This window comes from Eutrema salsugineum, unplaced genomic scaffold (assembly GCF_000478725.1).
Source record: "Eutrema salsugineum unplaced genomic scaffold, Eutsalg1_0 scaffold_5, whole genome shotgun sequence".
NCBI lineage: Eukaryota > Viridiplantae > Streptophyta > Magnoliopsida > Brassicales > Brassicaceae > Eutrema > Eutrema salsugineum.
Window position 1 is genome coordinate 11,182,680 of NW_006256612.1, and position 16,553 is coordinate 11,199,232.

Genomic DNA, 16,553 nt, shown 5'->3' on the forward strand with positions numbered 1-16,553 from the left:
GGAGATTATTTTATAACCAATCCCCATGCTATGCCCATTTCAAGCTATTTGATGCCTAGAAAACAACAAATCATAGCAACACAAGGAGGTCCATTTCAAAGCAGCTACGATTTCCTTCAAAAAGAACCACCAGATCAAGAAAGCATATCTAGAAAGCCTTTGTCTATATCACCACTCGATAGCATGTCAACAACCATCTTTGTGGTGGAAACATCTGCACAGAACCCACAACTCTTCATTTCTTCAATAAGTTTAGCCGATGCGACTAAGTCACCATCTCGGAGATGTGCCCTAATGAGAATGTTGTACGTACAACCATCTGGCGCATATTCATCCTCTTTCATTTTTTTAAACAACAGATCCGCTTCGGACACTGAGCCTTTCTTACATAGTCCTCCAATCATTATAGTATATGTTCTGACATCAGGCTTCAATCCTTTGATAGGGAGGTTACAGAATAAATCCCATGCATCATCGACCTTACTTGCATTGCACATCCCGTGAAGGATGATATTGTAGATAGCAATACCAAGATCCATTTTACTCTTCTGCATTTTTCCAAGTATTTCCAATGCCTTTTCCACTTCTCCATTGTTACACAAACCATCCAACAAAATACCATAAGTCAGAATACTGGGTGGCACACCACGAGAAACCATCTCTTGGAAGAGTTCTTTGGCAACATTAATTTTTCCCGATTGAGAAAACCCCTTGATGAGAGTATTATAAGTGACTGTGTCCGCAACCACTCCTCTCAGAGACATTTTGCGAAAGAGTTCCAAACCATCGTCAACTCGGTTGGCCTTACAGTATGCATTTATAAGGGAATTATAAGTCACGACATTAGGATCGCATCCCTTGCTAACCATCAGATCCAGCATCTGGTTGGCCTCATCTAGGCGGTTCTTCATGCAAAACCCATTTATCAAAGAAGTATAAGTAATGGTATCAGGAGATATACCTCGTTGATCCATCTCCTTATACAATTCATTAGCTTCTACAAGTTTTCCTTCTTTCACAAAACTATCAATCAGCGCATTGAAAGTGAAAACGTCGGGGGTTATTTTCCTAGTGATCATATCCCTCAACAACTGTGCACCATCATCCCATCTATCGGCTTTACAAAGTCCTCCTATGAGAGAGGTGTAGGTGATAACATCTGCCTTGATCCCTTTCATTTCCATTTCATTGAAAAGGTTGAGTGCATCGACGAAGCTCCCATCTTTGCAAAGACTATCAATGACGATATTGTAATTGGTTTCATTGAGTTTGATCTTTCTTCCTTCCATCTTTTTCAGCAAATCCATGGCCAAGGCAGTGTTCCCGGACTTGCATATTCTGTTTAAAATCGGCCCGTAGGTAAATGCATCAGGTTGGCACCCATTTTCCACCATTCGATCGATTAACTCAACCGCTTCAGACACATTACCTTTGAGACAAAGTCCATTGACAAGAGTGCTAAGCGTAATGAGATTGGGCATATGTTCCGTCTCTACCATTCGATCAACTAATTCCACAGCTTCAGAGACTCTACCCACGAGGCATAATCCATTGAGGAGTGTGTTAAATGTGGTTGTGTCAGGCTCATACCCAAGTTTCAACATCTTTCCCAAAACAGAAGACGCAAAACCGAGATTACGGCGCCGGCAGAAGCAATTGATCATAATAGTCAGTGTGTAGAGGTTATGCGCAACCCCATTTAATTCCATCTGCTTGCAGAGAGCTAACACGAGATCATACTGTTTCGTTTTGGCAATGCCACTAAACAATCTGCTGAAATCTATGATATTAGGAAGAGGACGAGACCGAATCATGGATTGGAACAGATCAACAGCATCATCCTTCTTGATATCGCTAATCCCATTCTTTAACATCTCTCTATACGAGAGTTTCCTATCGCCATCGCTGCTGACACCAGAAAAGTCTCTCTCACAGAGATAAAAGAATGAAGAAGAACTCCAGGAACCTGTCTCAGGTAAACGGGGATGAACAAATTTGAAAGCTTTCGGACTCCTCCGTCTCCGTATCATCAACATCATCATCATCTTCAGCTCAAAATCGTTCCTTTTACCAACTCTCACTCACTCACTCACTCTCTGTAAACCCTATGGAGAGCCATGGCATGAGCTCAAATGAATTCCCGCAACTTATCAACCGAACCAGTTCAATTTCGGTCGGTTCAAAACATACCGGAATTGGTTTAATCGAATGTAAACCAAATTGGTCAAAAACTCAAATAATAACACAATCGCCCACAAGTTGCTTGGTGAAATGCCTCAAAGAACTGCTGTTTCCTAGAATCCAATGGTTTTTTCGGACACGCGTAAGTGTGTATTTGTTCTCAGAGTCGTGTAAACATGGAATTGCAAATGTTTCCAGATTTATGGCATACTGTAAATTCAACACTACATGTTTTTACGCTAGTAGTAAGCAAATATGTTTAGGATATAAAAAACAAAAAAAAATAGAGACAAAATTCTGAATTTGATTATAATTATAAAAGTATCTGAAAACTAGAAGAACAAAAGAAATATACATTCTTTGGTTCTTTACCTAATAATAGCTTTATCCTCCTCAGTGACAACAAGCTCTCCATCAACAAACTCACAATACAAGAAAGGCAAACCAAGCTGCTTCTCCATCTTCTTCACTATAAACACTTGTGATTCCTCACACACTGTAACCACCGTCCCTTTCCTTCCCAGCCTCCCCGTCCTCCCAGCTCGATGTGCATAGTGAACTGCATCTGTTGGAAGTTCAAGATTCACCACTAGATCACATTCCGCAACATCAAGACCTCTAGCCGAGAGCTCGTTGGTCACAAGTACCCTAACTTCCCCGTTCTTGAACTTCTTTAGAACCGTTGATCTCCCTAGCTTCCCGAGATCTCCGTGCAGCTCAGCGCAATTCATACCACGAGCTTCGAGTTTGTAGACCACGTCTTTGAGCTGCTTCGAGTGGTTCATGAAAGCTATAACCGATTGGGCCTCAAGTGCGTGAACACATCTCCTTAATGCGTCGACTTTGTGTTGATGTTTTGAAATGCAGTAATAGTGTTTTAACGCTGGAGGTAAGCTCTGAATAGTAGTCTGAATCTGGCCATCAGCCTCAGAAGTTGTGGGAGTTAAGCTAATTGCCGGTGCAGATGGTTGAACGGTATCAAGAGGAGTGACTTTGTTGGCTTGGACCAGAACCGGCTCGTGACTCCAGCTCTTAGCTGCTCGAATAACCGAGAATGGCACAGTTGCAGAGACTAGAATGGTCTGCCGTTTAGCACGTTCATCAACTTCCCCTTTAGGACCAGCCCCGGATCTCTTTCCTACATGTTCTAGTATCCGATGGATATCTTCTCGGAAATTAAACGATAAAAGCTCATCGACTTCATCTAGCACCAAGAATCTACACCCATGAGTGTGCAATTTCCCGCCTTTGCTTATCTCGGCAATTCTCCCAGGAGTGCCAACTACGATTGCAGGTTTATTTTTCTTAAGCGCCTCTTCTTGCCTCATTCGGTTTGCACCTCCGACCAACTGCTGAACCATTCTACGGTGATCAGGTCCTAGCAGTTTCTCTACCTCTCTTACTATCTGCATAGCGAGCTCTCTTGATGGAGCCACGATCATTGCTTGAATCTCTGCTCTCTTCTCGCTTTCACCAGAGGAGCTTCCAGCTTTTCCTGCTAGTGGACCAATTTCGGATAGTATTGGAAGTAGATAAGCCAGGGTTTTGCCAGATCCTGTATAAGACTGAATCACTGCATCGTGACCTTTGATTATGGCTGGGACAGCTGCGGATTGGACATCTGTTGGAACAGAGAAACCTTCTCTTTCCAAGCTGTTTAACAATGAATCTGGGAGGCCAAGCTCCTCAAAGGATTTCGCAGAAAACAGAGGCGACACTATCTCAGCTGGTTTCTTCTCCTTCACTACTTTCATTTTATCGTTCTTTGCTGCTCTTACCTTACCTTGACCCATCTCAGTAACAAAACTTCCCTCAAGCTTTACCGCCTTACTCTTCCCCGATTTCCTTGGTTTGTTCCCCAGTTCAAGGCTTGCAAGAGTAAGAGATCCATTCTCTTTCGCAGCATGGCATAAAAAACGCGATTGGCGATGGTAATTAGCTGCAGCAGAACGCCATGATATCTTTCTGACGGTTGAAAACTCTTTGAGCAGAACAAGGAACCGAGATGAAACTGATGCCGCCATGTCACACTCTCACTCGTGTGTGCTTGCTAACAAAAAAAGAAAGCCTCTTTATCACTCAGGACAGCCTGAAAAGAGCATAGGATCCGCATCAGATAGATAAAAATCATTCGTGAAATTCGGATTTATACAGCAGTCAGAAATACAATTCACAGATACACGAAACGGCTGAAATGAAAGACATCAGCTTTGTGAACTCGGGAGACAAACTGCTAAGGTTTTTTAAATCTAGTCATAGTAATATAATTCAAATGGGTTATCTTAGAAGGAATCAGTTTATCAAACACCAAACAATATTAAGAAAAAGAAAAAATAAAAGCCAAGCCAACACTGGGGCAATTCGTCGAACACCAGGCGGGCGTGAAGAGCATCATCACCGAATAAGCACATTTCTTGGCAGCTTCCACCACAAACCACGCGATTTTTGGCAAAACCTTGCAAACAATCCACCCTAGACTCATAGTTTCGTATCCCAGCAAAAAAAGAAAAAACTTTGAAGTAATTCAACACTAGAGATAAGATATGGACCGAGTCCAAGGCTAAGAAAGATTGTAGCCTTAGGCAGCAAGAAAGTAGGAAGCTGGACGTAGCAAGGACAGAGAATAGGAAAGTAAAGAAAGGTACCTGATTATAATCTCCATGAGACGCTAAGGCAGTGGTCGAAGCAATAAGAGGTAAACAAAACTTTCCGTCTTGATTTCTCTTCTCAACTCCACACTCCAGTCTCTAGATAAAAGGTTCTGCTTTAATTTGACCAAACCGGACCCAAAAATCGGTCTGAAACAAACCGGAATACACATCCTCGATTTCTTTCTTTATCACAAAAGGGACCTCAGGCTTTGACTTGATTTTTATTTTTGTCGGCTATTTGATTAAAGCCCAAAGGTCAAAGAATCGGTACAAATATAAGCCCTTTTCATAAGTCGCTCCGAATCCATAAGGACTTGTATCCTTGAAACGTTGGCTAAGGTCAGATCATGCGTTGTGAACTTGTGATGTTGGACCTCGAGTGTGGTGCACTTGTTATTGAAATGTTCTAGAATTTCCTCAAGGCTATAAGGGACCATCATTCAAGGAAATGGAGAAGATTATGACCCTTGTTTCCGACTGCATTCGTGTGCTCTGTATGATGTTTTTTTTTGGGTACACTTGTGTGATGGTATATATCAGAACTACTCGTTAAAAAAATCTTATGCATGAGGACCTAGACCAAACTGGAATTGACTCCCGATCAAAATCTTCGTTGGCCTATCTCCAGATAACGAAAGATCTATGATCATGAAAATCTCTAAGATAATTTGAGGTCGACGCAGAGAGAGAGGTAATACAAAAGAATGGTTGCACACTTGCATGTGAAAGAAGATAGATAGATATAATAGATGTACAGACCTGATTTCTTTCCAAACTCAAAAAAAAAATTGTAAAATAAAAACAAACAAAAGTAAATAACTTGTATAGATATCATATCACAAACAATGCATCGTATCTAAAACACCAGCCGTGTTTTACCTTTGACCCCAAAGTTTCCTGATCAAATGTTGTGAGGGTTCATGAACAAGCAAACTGTTTCTTCTAGACTTCCTCTCGATCCAAGTTGCTACTCTTAAGGATGTTGTATTTGCAGAGCGGGCAAGTCGCGTTTATGTATAACCATTTGTCTACGCATGAGCAGTGGAAATGGTGGCCACAGGGAAGTTCCCTTAGTTCTGTTCCGTCTTCATAAGCAGAGAGACAGATGCAACATTCCTATAATGCAGAATTATTAGAATCAAAAAGCATAATCTATCTTAGGTTTGATCTTCAAGGTGTGGGTTATAAGATGAGATGAGTCAATTGTCTGTTATCATGTATACTTACTGCATCCTCCTGCAGAAGAGTATGTTCAACGGGTGAATCTGTACCACACTCGGTCATTATTCCCTCGGTACTTACTTGGGCTTCATCACCAGCGTGTTTGTTGACATCACCAACTTTTCGAAACTTGAATTTGGTGAGCTGCTCAATGTCTTCTTTTGAAGCTCCTTCCTGTTTTTGATCGTAATGTTAAAACAAAATAGCACAATATAGCGATTTAGGTTATAAGATGAGTGTGTTATCAGAAGTACCTGATCGGCCACTGCGTATAAAACTGCAATGATGCATGGCAGGCAACAGCAAACAGCAATGCCAATAACACAGGCCAACGCAACACAGAACACAACAAAGAACACATCGAAACCAAGAAAAACGATAGACAACCTGAAATAAGTAAGACATTCAGATAAGTTAAGGAAGAATCATAGGTTTACACTGATGAAATAAGAGATGGAGGAAGGACAAACCAGTAAATCCGCGGGGATTCTTGTGCTAATTCTTGGCCACCAGCAGATACCCAGTAGAATCCAATGATCCACCATATAAATGAAAACATTGTGTTGGCAGACTCCAGATGCTTTGCAACACTGCGACGGAAACGGTAAGTGAAATAAGAAAACACAACCCGAAACATGTATCACCCTTTTGGACTAGTAAATGCAAAGGCCAACGCAAAACAAAAAGGAGCATGTAGCTCGGACATCTGAATCAGTGTATGATTTACCTATGTTGTGTTATAAGGAAAAGAGTGAATCTTTTGTAACTATCTAACCCTGACAGAGATAAGATGATAGTAACTTGGAAATCAGTTGATCGGTAACACCATATTTTCTCCAAATTTAATCTCAATTAGATTGTACAAGATTTAGCTAGGAAACCACTACAATTTGGGAAAGAATCCGAAGATTATAGAGTAAACAAGCAATTTGATCATCCAAACCAAAACTCCATCTTCTAAGTGATCCAATCTCTTCTTCATCAACTGATAAAAACCGCAAATTTAAGTGCAAAGAGCCTGAGTTTTTAAAAGCTACCAAGTTCTGCAAGTATCCACTTATCTGTCATTTGAAATCTAGACAAGCTTGAGCCAGAATACACATAAAAATTCCTCAGGCAAACATCTGATCTTCTTAAGAAGTCTTAAGGAAAGAAGAATTCAAGCTACATACCTGCTGCTTTCGCTCTCCAACTGCCCGAGCGACAAGTCCTGCTCCTCTGAATTCCTCCTCGAGCCCAAAGCATCTTCCTCCAAAGACGAAGAAGAAGACGAGGAGGAAGAAGAACGAGACCGTGGAGTCCTATTTGTTCTCATCCTGTTCCTCCTCCGATACTCAACGCAGACACAAACCATATGCAGAACGCATTGCAAAGCATAACCCAAGAGCCAAACTCTGAGCGGCATGATCGGATGTTCATTTCGGCTCATCACAAGAACAGCCGAAGCGACGGAGACGAAGGCAAGGTTCCACACGATGTCGAGCACCACCACAGGCTTCGAGTAGGCCCAATCGCTCTGCCTCTCCTCGAGCTGCTCCGCGGCGGCCTCTCTCACAAGCATCGACGGCTCTCGCATAGCCCGTCCGCTACTAGCACGGCTCAGAAACCTCGCAGCTTCCCTCAGCCCCTGTCTCCTCACAGATCTTCGTTCCCCACCGTTCCCGGAACCTCCTCCGTTGCTGCTTCCTTCATTATCATCGCCGCTCAAAAGCAAAGGTGCCGGATCGATGGCGTCGGTAGAAAGATGGCGAGATGATGATGATCCTGGCAGCGATGAGGAATTCCCCGTAGTCTCCGTTGACATTGTCGTGTTTTTTTACTCCCCTAGATTCTTCCCAATAAAAAACTTAAATCGTTGAAATTCGTGTAGCGTTACGCCATAAAAAGGCAAGGATTCGATCTCAGAAAGCGAAATTGGAATTGCTAGGGTTTCGATCGTGCAAAGAGACAGAAGAAAGACGAGAGGAGAGAGAGAGAGAGAGAGAGAGAGAGAGAGAGAGAGAGAGAGAGAGAGAGAGATGAAGATGATGATGATTAAGAAAATTAACAGGAAATCTCATTGACGAATACGAATCGGTAAATATTGATATTTGAATCCTCAATCATTTAATAGTCTCATGTGGTCCCTTTAGTCAACAGTCAACAACCGGACAAAGAACCGGGGCTGTGAAATAAATATCGAGTATATATGGGTTATATTTTAAAACTTTACAAGAAATGTGTATTAAATTCATATTATAATCTTTTAGAGGACCTTGAAACCAAAATAATCACATAAATTGCAAATGCTATATCCACGCGTGGAACAAAAAACAAAATGATTTAATATATATCCACCGGACGACTAATCCTCCCTGCAATGTCCCTAGTCCCTACAATAATGGTGTCTTCGTCAATAGCAATTCAGGAACATTGTTCCTATATTCTTGAAAGAAAGTTTCATGATCAGGTGTCAGGTGAGAAACTAAACAGGTAAAATTGAATCTCTGAACCTAAAATCCTACCTGACCTTTGTAATGAACCGTAATTATCCGGTATGGTTAACCGGACTTGTAAAACATCAAAATCAATTTTGACTGGATCAAAATGTTTGTCAGGTATCAAAATGGAATAGTGCAAGGCACATTATACAAGAGTCTATTTTTAAATATCCCTTATTGACATTGCCCGTATGACTTTTTCTCTCTCTCAACAAACTACGAAGATAACAGAATACGTTACAAAAAAAAAAAAGAACAAATTAATATATTAATACCAATTGAATTCACGTCTGAATTTATTTTCTCTCTGGTCTGAGATTTTGATCAGAAAGAAAAAAAAGTTAAAAATCTTGAAGGAGCTGCCACCAGAGATCATAACTTTGTGGATACTCTGGAAAAAAAAACAAAATTTTCCGTTAAGAGAATCGACTCGACGGTTATATTTTTCCAAATTCAGAAAAAGAGAAATCTAGAAGAGAATTGAAGGTTAAAGACTTGTCCTTGAATCTCTAATAATCGATGCTATGTTTCATGTTTCCTCTATAATTCATTGTCTTTGATCTGTTGATGATACAAAAAAAAAAACAGAGAGAATGTCGAGTAGGAAGAACAGAGGGAAGAGCCAGTGGACGGCGTGGCTAACTCCGGTGATCGTCATTGCTTGTATCGCCGTCTTCATCGTCGTCATGTTCATCAACGACTGCCCCAAGACGGCTGCTGGCGCCAACGGAGATTGCGTGGCAAAGTTTCTCCGCAGGTTCTCCTTCCAGCCACTAAGAGAGAACCCTCTCTTGGGCCCATCTTCTTCAACGTAAGTTTCAAAAAAACCTTCAAATCCTGGAGATTTTGGTTATTTGTCCGTTTCACTCCAAAAGCCCCAAAAGTCTCAGTTTTTCCAAGTTTCAAGATTTATGATCAGTCTGATCCTATACTGCCTAATAAATCAGGTTCAGGCTTGTGAGTTATTTCAAAAGTATCATTTGTTCATCATTGTTTCCAAATCTGCTATTGATTTTGGTCTATTTGACGCTTTACAATTCAAGTTCAAACTTGTTGGTATCTCAAAAAAATTTCATTTTTTCATCCGAAATTATCATTGCCTAATAGCTACTCTGTAAATTGCTTTGAAAAATAAGTTCATGTCAGGTTGATTTCAGGACAAACTCTGTTCTTGAGATAAAGATTGAGCCTTTTCCTCTGTTGTCTAAACCACATGTGAATCCAAGACCTTGACTCTTATCTTTGGGGACGAGGCTGGATTTAAGATTGTGAACTTCATTAGCGATGACGTCCGTAATGTTTTGGAATTGTGGTTTCAGATTGGACAAAATGGGAGCATTGGAATGGAGGAAAGTCGTGAAAGGCAACGAAAAATGGAGGCTCGTGACATCAATGTGGCTCCATGCCGGTATCATTCACCTTGTTGTTAATATGTTTAATCTCATCGTCATCGGTATCCGCCTTGAGCAGCAGTTTGGATTCAGTAAGTCCTTTACATCCTCACACGAACCTCATATTCTCCTCTGTTTCTTCTATTCATGTATTCAAAAATTAAGTCTTTGTCAAAAATGTAGTAAGAGTCGGGCTCATCTACCTGATATCGGGATTCGGTGGAAGCATTCTCTCGGCACTCTTCCTTCAGAACAGTATCTCCGTTGGGGCCTCTGGTGCTCTCCTTGGACTCCTTGGAGCTATGTTATCCGAGCTGCTCATCAACTGGACTATCTACGCCAACAAGGTAACAACATTGTGTCCTCTTCTTTTATCAAGAAACAAGCATTAACATGGTTGCATTCTGATTTATCAAGGTGGCTGCTTTGGTCACGATCTTGTTCATCGTCGCAATCGATTTGGCGATAGGTTTGCTTCCTAGCGTTGACAACTTTTCTCACATTGGTGGGTTTATAACCGGGTTTCTCCTCGGGTTTGTGCTACTGATCCGGCCACAGTTCGGGTGGGAAGAGTCAAACAACGCTTATCAGTACGGTGGGCGTGCTAGACCAAAGTATAACCCGTGCCAGTATGTGTTGCTCTTTGTTGGTGCTGTTTCTGTGGTCGGGGTTTTAACGGTTGGGACGGTGATGCTGTTTAAAGGGGAGAATGGGAACAAACATTGCAAATGGTGCCATCGCCTAGACTGTTTCCCTACTTCCAAGTGGTCTTGTTGATTTTTCAATCCTCAATCATTGCTTTTTTTTTTTTTTTTTGAAAATGTGAATTTCAATTTTTTGTTTCTACTCTTCTTTTTGTGTTGCTCTCTTTCTAACATGTTAAAAACATCTTCATTTTTTTGGTTTTTTTGTGTTGCTCTCTCGCTCTCTCTCTCTCTAACATGTACTCTCTCCTCTGTTTTTTTTTAATTGTAACTAATAATTTAACTGGTTTCTCTTTTGGCGTATTGAGTGGATATGCGGATCATTTTCATCTGATGAAAAACACATATGCTAGTAATCATCTTCTAATAATATCGTGTTCAGAGAATTTAATTTGAATCAGAATACAGAAAACGATTTAGCCAAAAAAAAAAAAAGGAAATACAGAAAACGACGAGGCAAAGTTTGAAGATGGGCTTTTGTATTATACGGCTCAGAGCCCATTTTGAACAATTCTGAAGTGAACCGGTGACTTCATTAGCAGACGGTGGAATTAGCCGACACGTAAGCAGAAATTCTGCCGGGCGAGAGAGAGAAAAGAGGAGGTTGGTGGCATCAGCTTACGGCGATCGTCTGCCTTTGCCGTCGAATCTCCGGTTAGCTTCATTTATATTACCGATGTACGTCGTTTCCTCTTATCTTCTAAATTCTGAAAAACAAGTGTGTCGATGTCGAGTCTTGGTAGAAGTCAGTCATTCGCGAAATCATTACCTTCATCTTTGGAGTTTTTTTACTGGTTACATTAGGCTTGGTGAGATTATAATTTGATGATTCCTTAGAAATAAATGCACTTGGAACACCGGTTTTGAGTAAAATTCATGTATATGATTTGATCAAAATACTATACATTGACTGTTCTTTGACCAGACACACACACAAGCTCCTGCTTGCTTGACAACAAAATTGTTTAGCTGATTCTCAGCCTTAAAACCTAAGACAAATGGATCCAAAATCTTCCCCACCCTTTTAACTTAGGGTGTTTCAAGATTATTGAAATGTGGTCTTAAGGAAAATGTATAACGGGCTTTATCCTAACATTCTCTCTCACTAGTCTATTTCATCTTTTTTATGGAGCTTGACATGGTAACCGTTTGGAAACTGTAATCCTGGAGTTCGAAGTATATTCCCTCCTTTTATTTCCTCCCACCTGATAATTTTTCAAAGGGGACAGAATCATCAAAATCAGCCTTATTGTTAATAACACTATAATAGAATGGCTTAAGAGATGTGTAACATGATGATATGTTTTCTCGAACCTGTATTTTGTTACAAGGCTGTGTAGAAACACAGCCATCTGCAATTTGGTGAAGTCGGTTCCAACACAGAACCTCATTCCACCACCAAACGCCATGAAGTGCTTCGATGCGTTGTTAGCCTTTGATTCCTGTATGCATGAAACCCAAATTTTCATTTGAAATTTCATTTTTTTTCTTTCAGTTTTTACTTGGAGTAGAAGTTACTTAGAAGGTTTGACCTCACCTCCCATCTTGATGGGTTGAAGACTAAAGGATCCTCATACTTGTCTGGATTCAAATGTACAGCTGGAGGACAGACCATCACCGCCCAGCCGGCTGGAATTGTATAATCTGCATCATTGAATAAGTCTTAATATTGATAATATAAGGGAAAAAAAACAGTTAATCATTCTGAAATACATATATCCTTCTTGTTTATTTATCATACCTTTGAATTTTATATCTATCAACGCCTTTCTGAAGATCGCAGGAACTATATTTGCTAGTCTTGCTGTTTCATTTATGAACTGCTTACAAAAGACTTAGTCAGCTGAGTTATTATGCATTGAAAATTTAAGAAATTGTCATTACTTTTTTTTTATGAATATCTTAAGCAACCTGAAATGTGTAAGTCATTGACTTGTATTCTTCCCATGTAAGTCCGGAGTCTGCATCTTCCCGCTTTTTCAGAATTGTCTCATGTTCTTCCTGATGAAAGATGAACACAGTTTAGCTTTTTTTTTTTTATAATAATCAGAAAATTCACTTCTTGCAAGAAGATTTTTGGGTTTTTTTTTTTTTAAAAGCTCTTCACTGACCGTTAAACGCTTTAGAACTGCAGGGTCATCTGAAAGAAACTTGATGGCTAAAGTTAAAGCGAGAGAAGTTGTTTCGAAGCTAGCGAATAGCAAGACGAACATCAAGTCCAGTGCAATCTCTTCTGTCAGAATTGTCCCCTCTTTCTGAATCTCTTCAATGACGTAATCAAAGAAATCACTTGGGTTCTTCCGTGGTTTCTTGCGCCTCTCCTGAAGCATATTCCTCAGCATCTTCATTGCATTTTCCCTGCCCTGCAATATCATTTTCAGCATTAGTACCATATCAGAGGCAGGGAAAGCTTAGAGAATGGCTCGTGGTATCCATATGATGATGATTCACCTTGAGACATTTGTGATAAGCTGTGCCTGGAATGTCAAACGGGAAGGAGATCAGTCCTTGAATAAAAGCAACGAAGTTGGCCCTTAGATTCTCTGATGACTTGTCTGGATCATGGCTGATCAGCTTCTTCGCAGTAAGATCAAATATCATCTGATAAGATGTTTTATTACCAACATGTTAGAAACAAGAAATAAGGTATTATAGGATAATATCTGAAACAAAACAGAAAAGTCGGTTTCTGATACTCACGCTTGCGGTTGCATCTTTGAGTTCTACTGATTCCTGGTTTGACCAAAGCTCTAATCTCTTATTTGCAGTCAGCTCCACTTGAGGAAGCATCTTCTTGAGACCATCGTAGCCAAAGAGAGTCAAGACCATGCTTTTAAGGTACTTGTACATAAACCCATGTAGTGAACCCACATTCTTTTTCCCAAAGATATTGGTAAAAGTGTCTGGATACCAACTCTGGAAACAACGACCCTCTTGTTGAAACACAAAGTAACTCAAATCAGGGTCTGTTGATACAATAACTGGTCTCCCCACGAGATTTGTCTTGAAAATTGGGCCATACCTGCGGGTATTAACAACACTGTGAATAAAGCTCTGTAGAAGCATTAATCAGACTTTTTAAAATGAGAGAAGAAAACACTCACTTCTTAACCCTTTCTCTGACAAAAGGAGGGATGTCTGAGGTTGTGTTTGGCTTGAAGAACTGGATCGTCTCGCCGAGTAGCGGGAAACCCATCGAACCAGGTGGAAGCTTCCCTCTGCATTTGGGATTCCTCCAACTGTAAACCCAATGTGTGATGCTTATGAGAAGCAGAGAAGCCCAAATGAACAATGCCCACATCACAGTAAGACAATTTAAGAGTATATATGATTTGTTCGTATGGAACTACAAATGAAACTCTGTTTCTTTTTCCTCTCTCTGACTTCTTCTTGGAATTGTGTTCTTTAGACAGAAACTGAAAACGTGCAGAGGAAAGAGACAAAGAGAATAAAGAGAAGGAGAAGAAAGAGGAGTTGAGTGCTGGCGCATCTTCGTCAAACCATTATGATGATTGCTTAAATAGGCAAGGCAAGTCTCCACACATAACTCTTATTAGATAATAATAAATAATGTCCTCAAAAAGTAGTTGCAGAATGAATATGGTTTAATCATTAAAAAAAAAAACTGAACTCTGTTTATAGAAACCATACATAATTCATTATCCGTGTGAAAGGGCAGCTTTTTTTTTGTTTGAAGTATTAAAAAAATCAGGAATCATATGAAATGAAGGTTCCTCTTTCCTCCTAGTTTATTGTGTCTCATATGGCATTAAAACACCACTCTGAACATTAGGCAAGTTTACAGCTTCATTTTAGGAGATCAGTTGTGGGCTCTTCCTCTCCATTAGATTTGACATTAATAATAATAACAAATTGATGCTGTAACTTAAAATTTGAGACTCATATGGGAAAAAGAAGAGTTTCCAGCTTTAAATTATTGACTTCATTATTGTTTCTTCTTTTATCATATCATATCTACGCTAAAATTCCAGTATCTAATACAATCTTTGACACCAGGGTAGCAAAATAAACTAACATGATAAGTACTTTTCAGTTTGTTCTCATTCATGCTCAGGATCTCCTCTTTAGATCTGCTTGTCATGTGTTTCTAATCATTAACATTATTTGCTTCATCTCCTTTTTCAAAAAATTCTTACTCGTCAAACCCAAGATCAATCTTATTGCAAAATAATGTATGCATCAGCTTTTAGATATTGTTTGCCAACCACTGCATCAGATTATAATTAACCTGACAGTTGAATGTATTATCATTTTAATTTTTTGATTTAGGTGAATGTATAATCTCAGATAGCTCTTGCGACAATGGGACCCATCAGGGTTAACCAATCACAGGACAGCATGGGTTTTGGCCATTGAGCCACGGGCTCAGTATTTATGCAATAAACCATGCAATTCTACTTCCCACCTACAATGAAATATCCAAGTATAGGTAGGTTACTGTGAAATACCATATATTATTGTTCTTTTTTCTGTCATTTCATTAGATAATACAATTTGAGTGTTACATAATTGGTGACAAAAAGGTGCTTTCTTTCATCAGTAATCCTGGGTCAAAAAGACAACTTTATAAGTTTAGACCTAGAAACTACTTTACGCAATGTAATTAAGACAAAGCCTAATTAAGAGCTTAGAATCTCCTTTTATAGGGAAAGAAAGTAACAGGAAGATTAACATTATCGTCATTGATTTGCTTGAAATTGTCTTCTAGCAAAACGCAACATTATGTGTAGGATTAGGGTTAGATTGATATGTGTATGTTTCAGTTTGTTTGGAGAAAATCCAACTTAGCAAACCCCATTAGGGTTTTTTCGTTAAATTAATAAACAAATATGAAAATAATAATAGTCATTAAGAGTATTGGGATGCGAGTGTTAGGGGGATGTACCAAGATTGAGACAACTCAATAAGCAGTGTTTGCATCTTCTTGTTGTTTTGTGCTTAATAGTAAAAAGTAACAACAGTAACAAATGCATCAAGTCAACATTAGTTTTCAAAGTATCTTCATTTGGTTGTAGATAATCATATCTAAGATTGTATATATTTGCATTAAAATATTGATGTTATCTAGTAGCTCAAATTGGTTCAAATTGGCTTGGTTTACTATTTTTGTAATTCTTCAGATAAAAGTTTAAATATTCGAACTTGGTGGAAGGGAATTTTGATGAATGAGTTTATGAAATACTTGGAAGTTGCAACCAAAATTTTGGAATTAAAATCAAAATAAAGAATTAGAAAAACTACTAATTATTGGACAGAGTTTGTTCCCTGATGACTGATGAGCTGATTAGTGTGTGTATTTGCTTAAAGTGCAATCGGGTCCTACATGTTCTGTTCAAGTAGGTGGCATAACCTGGCTGACTGTTAACACAGAAAGTTGGCCATGTGATATTACATTTCGTATTGATCATCTTGCAGTATATTATTTTAATTTGATAATTCCTTAACTTATTTTTGCTATATATAAATGTTTTGTTTCTACCCCATTCTACAATTATGAAATTACTTTTAACGAAATAAAATATTCATTACTTATAGATGCCGTGACTAAAATAGTTCTTTTCGTAACAAGCATTTAATATTTTGTGTATGCAACATTTTGTGTACTGACAAGTAAATCGTTTTCGACGGTATAACAATTAGATACACTTTTTCTCACTTTGTACAAACTAAAAAGAGATTTACTTGCAAATTAGAAGAAATAACACTAAACGACAAACTTGAAGAATTGCCCTCTTTTGCCAATGAGCTATTGATTTACAGAGAAGTATAAATGAAAGGGAATGTGACGACAAAAAAAGGGAAAAGAAATATAGAAACGTATTAATTAATAGAAATAAGACTTTATATAATCAAAGATTTGTGTGACGCTACACAACACGAACACGAGGATTTGAGAGAATTGTG

General features: G+C 39.1%; 5 protein-coding genes and 1 long non-coding RNA gene across 9 annotated transcripts; 2 read left to right on the forward strand and 4 right to left on the reverse strand.

Moving 5' to 3' along the window:
• Nucleotides 1–38: 38 nt before the first annotated feature.
• On the reverse strand, nt 39–2,464 carry LOC18993596 (pentatricopeptide repeat-containing protein At1g12620). The gene has a single exon (XM_006417136.2). It carries the CDS (start codon nt 2,043–2,045, stop codon nt 135–137), a length of 1,911 nt encoding a protein of 636 aa, XP_006417199.1. The 5' UTR covers nt 2,046–2,464; the 3' UTR covers nt 39–134.
• Nucleotide 2,465: 1 nt separating this feature from the next.
• On the reverse strand, nt 2,466–4,971 carry LOC18993597 (DEAD-box ATP-dependent RNA helicase 47, mitochondrial). Its single transcript, XM_006417137.2, has 2 exons — nt 4,827–4,971; nt 2,466–4,270 (listed from the first exon to the last, which is right to left on the reverse strand). The coding sequence occupies exon 2, from the start codon at nt 4,203–4,205 to the stop codon at nt 2,550–2,552; it is 1,656 nt and encodes a 551-aa protein (XP_006417200.1). The 5' UTR covers nt 4,206–4,270; nt 4,827–4,971; the 3' UTR covers nt 2,466–2,549.
• Nucleotides 4,972–5,537: 566 nt separating this feature from the next.
• On the reverse strand, nt 5,538–8,049 carry LOC18993598 (E3 ubiquitin-protein ligase At1g12760). Its single transcript, XM_006417138.2, has 5 exons — nt 7,226–8,049; nt 6,524–6,643; nt 6,308–6,440; nt 6,060–6,227; nt 5,538–5,948 (listed from the first exon to the last, which is right to left on the reverse strand). Exons 1-5 carry the CDS (start codon nt 7,855–7,857, stop codon nt 5,775–5,777), a joined length of 1,227 nt encoding a protein of 408 aa, XP_006417201.1. The 5' UTR covers nt 7,858–8,049; the 3' UTR covers nt 5,538–5,774.
• An 856-nt stretch (nt 8,050–8,905) lies between these two features.
• On the forward strand, nt 8,906–10,716 carry LOC18993599 (RHOMBOID-like protein 6, mitochondrial). The gene is made up of 5 exons (XM_006417139.2): nt 8,906–9,019; nt 9,122–9,344; nt 9,853–10,016; nt 10,108–10,271; nt 10,342–10,716. The coding sequence occupies exons 2-5, from the start codon at nt 9,127–9,129 to the stop codon at nt 10,699–10,701; spliced, it is 906 nt and encodes a 301-aa protein (XP_006417202.1). The 5' UTR covers nt 8,906–9,019; nt 9,122–9,126; the 3' UTR covers nt 10,702–10,716.
• A 471-nt stretch (nt 10,717–11,187) lies between these two features.
• LOC112084081 lies at nt 11,188–14,279 on the forward strand. 2 transcript variants are annotated; one of them, XR_002898030.1, is made up of 6 exons: nt 11,188–11,306; nt 12,124–12,265; nt 12,755–13,212; nt 13,397–13,466; nt 13,758–13,933; nt 14,038–14,279. It is a non-coding gene; the product is annotated as an uncharacterized LOC112084081 (long non-coding RNA). The 2 variants fall into 2 exon arrangements; XR_002898029.1 differs by having other exon boundaries at nt 12,763–13,212.
• On the reverse strand, nt 11,713–13,929 carry LOC18993600 (cytochrome P450 87A3). Of its 3 annotated transcripts, none has more exons than XM_006417140.2 (9): nt 13,733–13,929; nt 13,329–13,650; nt 13,080–13,229; nt 12,740–12,991; nt 12,540–12,629; nt 12,370–12,448; nt 12,166–12,272; nt 11,943–12,070; nt 11,713–11,833 (listed from the first exon to the last, which is right to left on the reverse strand). In XM_006417140.2, exons 1-9 carry the CDS (start codon nt 13,927–13,929, stop codon nt 11,734–11,736), a joined length of 1,425 nt encoding a protein of 474 aa, XP_006417203.1. In that variant the 3' UTR covers nt 11,713–11,733. The 3 variants fall into 3 exon arrangements, with proteins under 3 accessions (XP_006417203.1, XP_024008488.1, XP_024008489.1); XM_024152720.1 differs by having other exon boundaries at nt 12,166–12,290; XM_024152721.1 differs by having other exon boundaries at nt 13,329–13,668.
• Nucleotides 14,280–16,553: the final 2,274 nt, after the last annotated feature.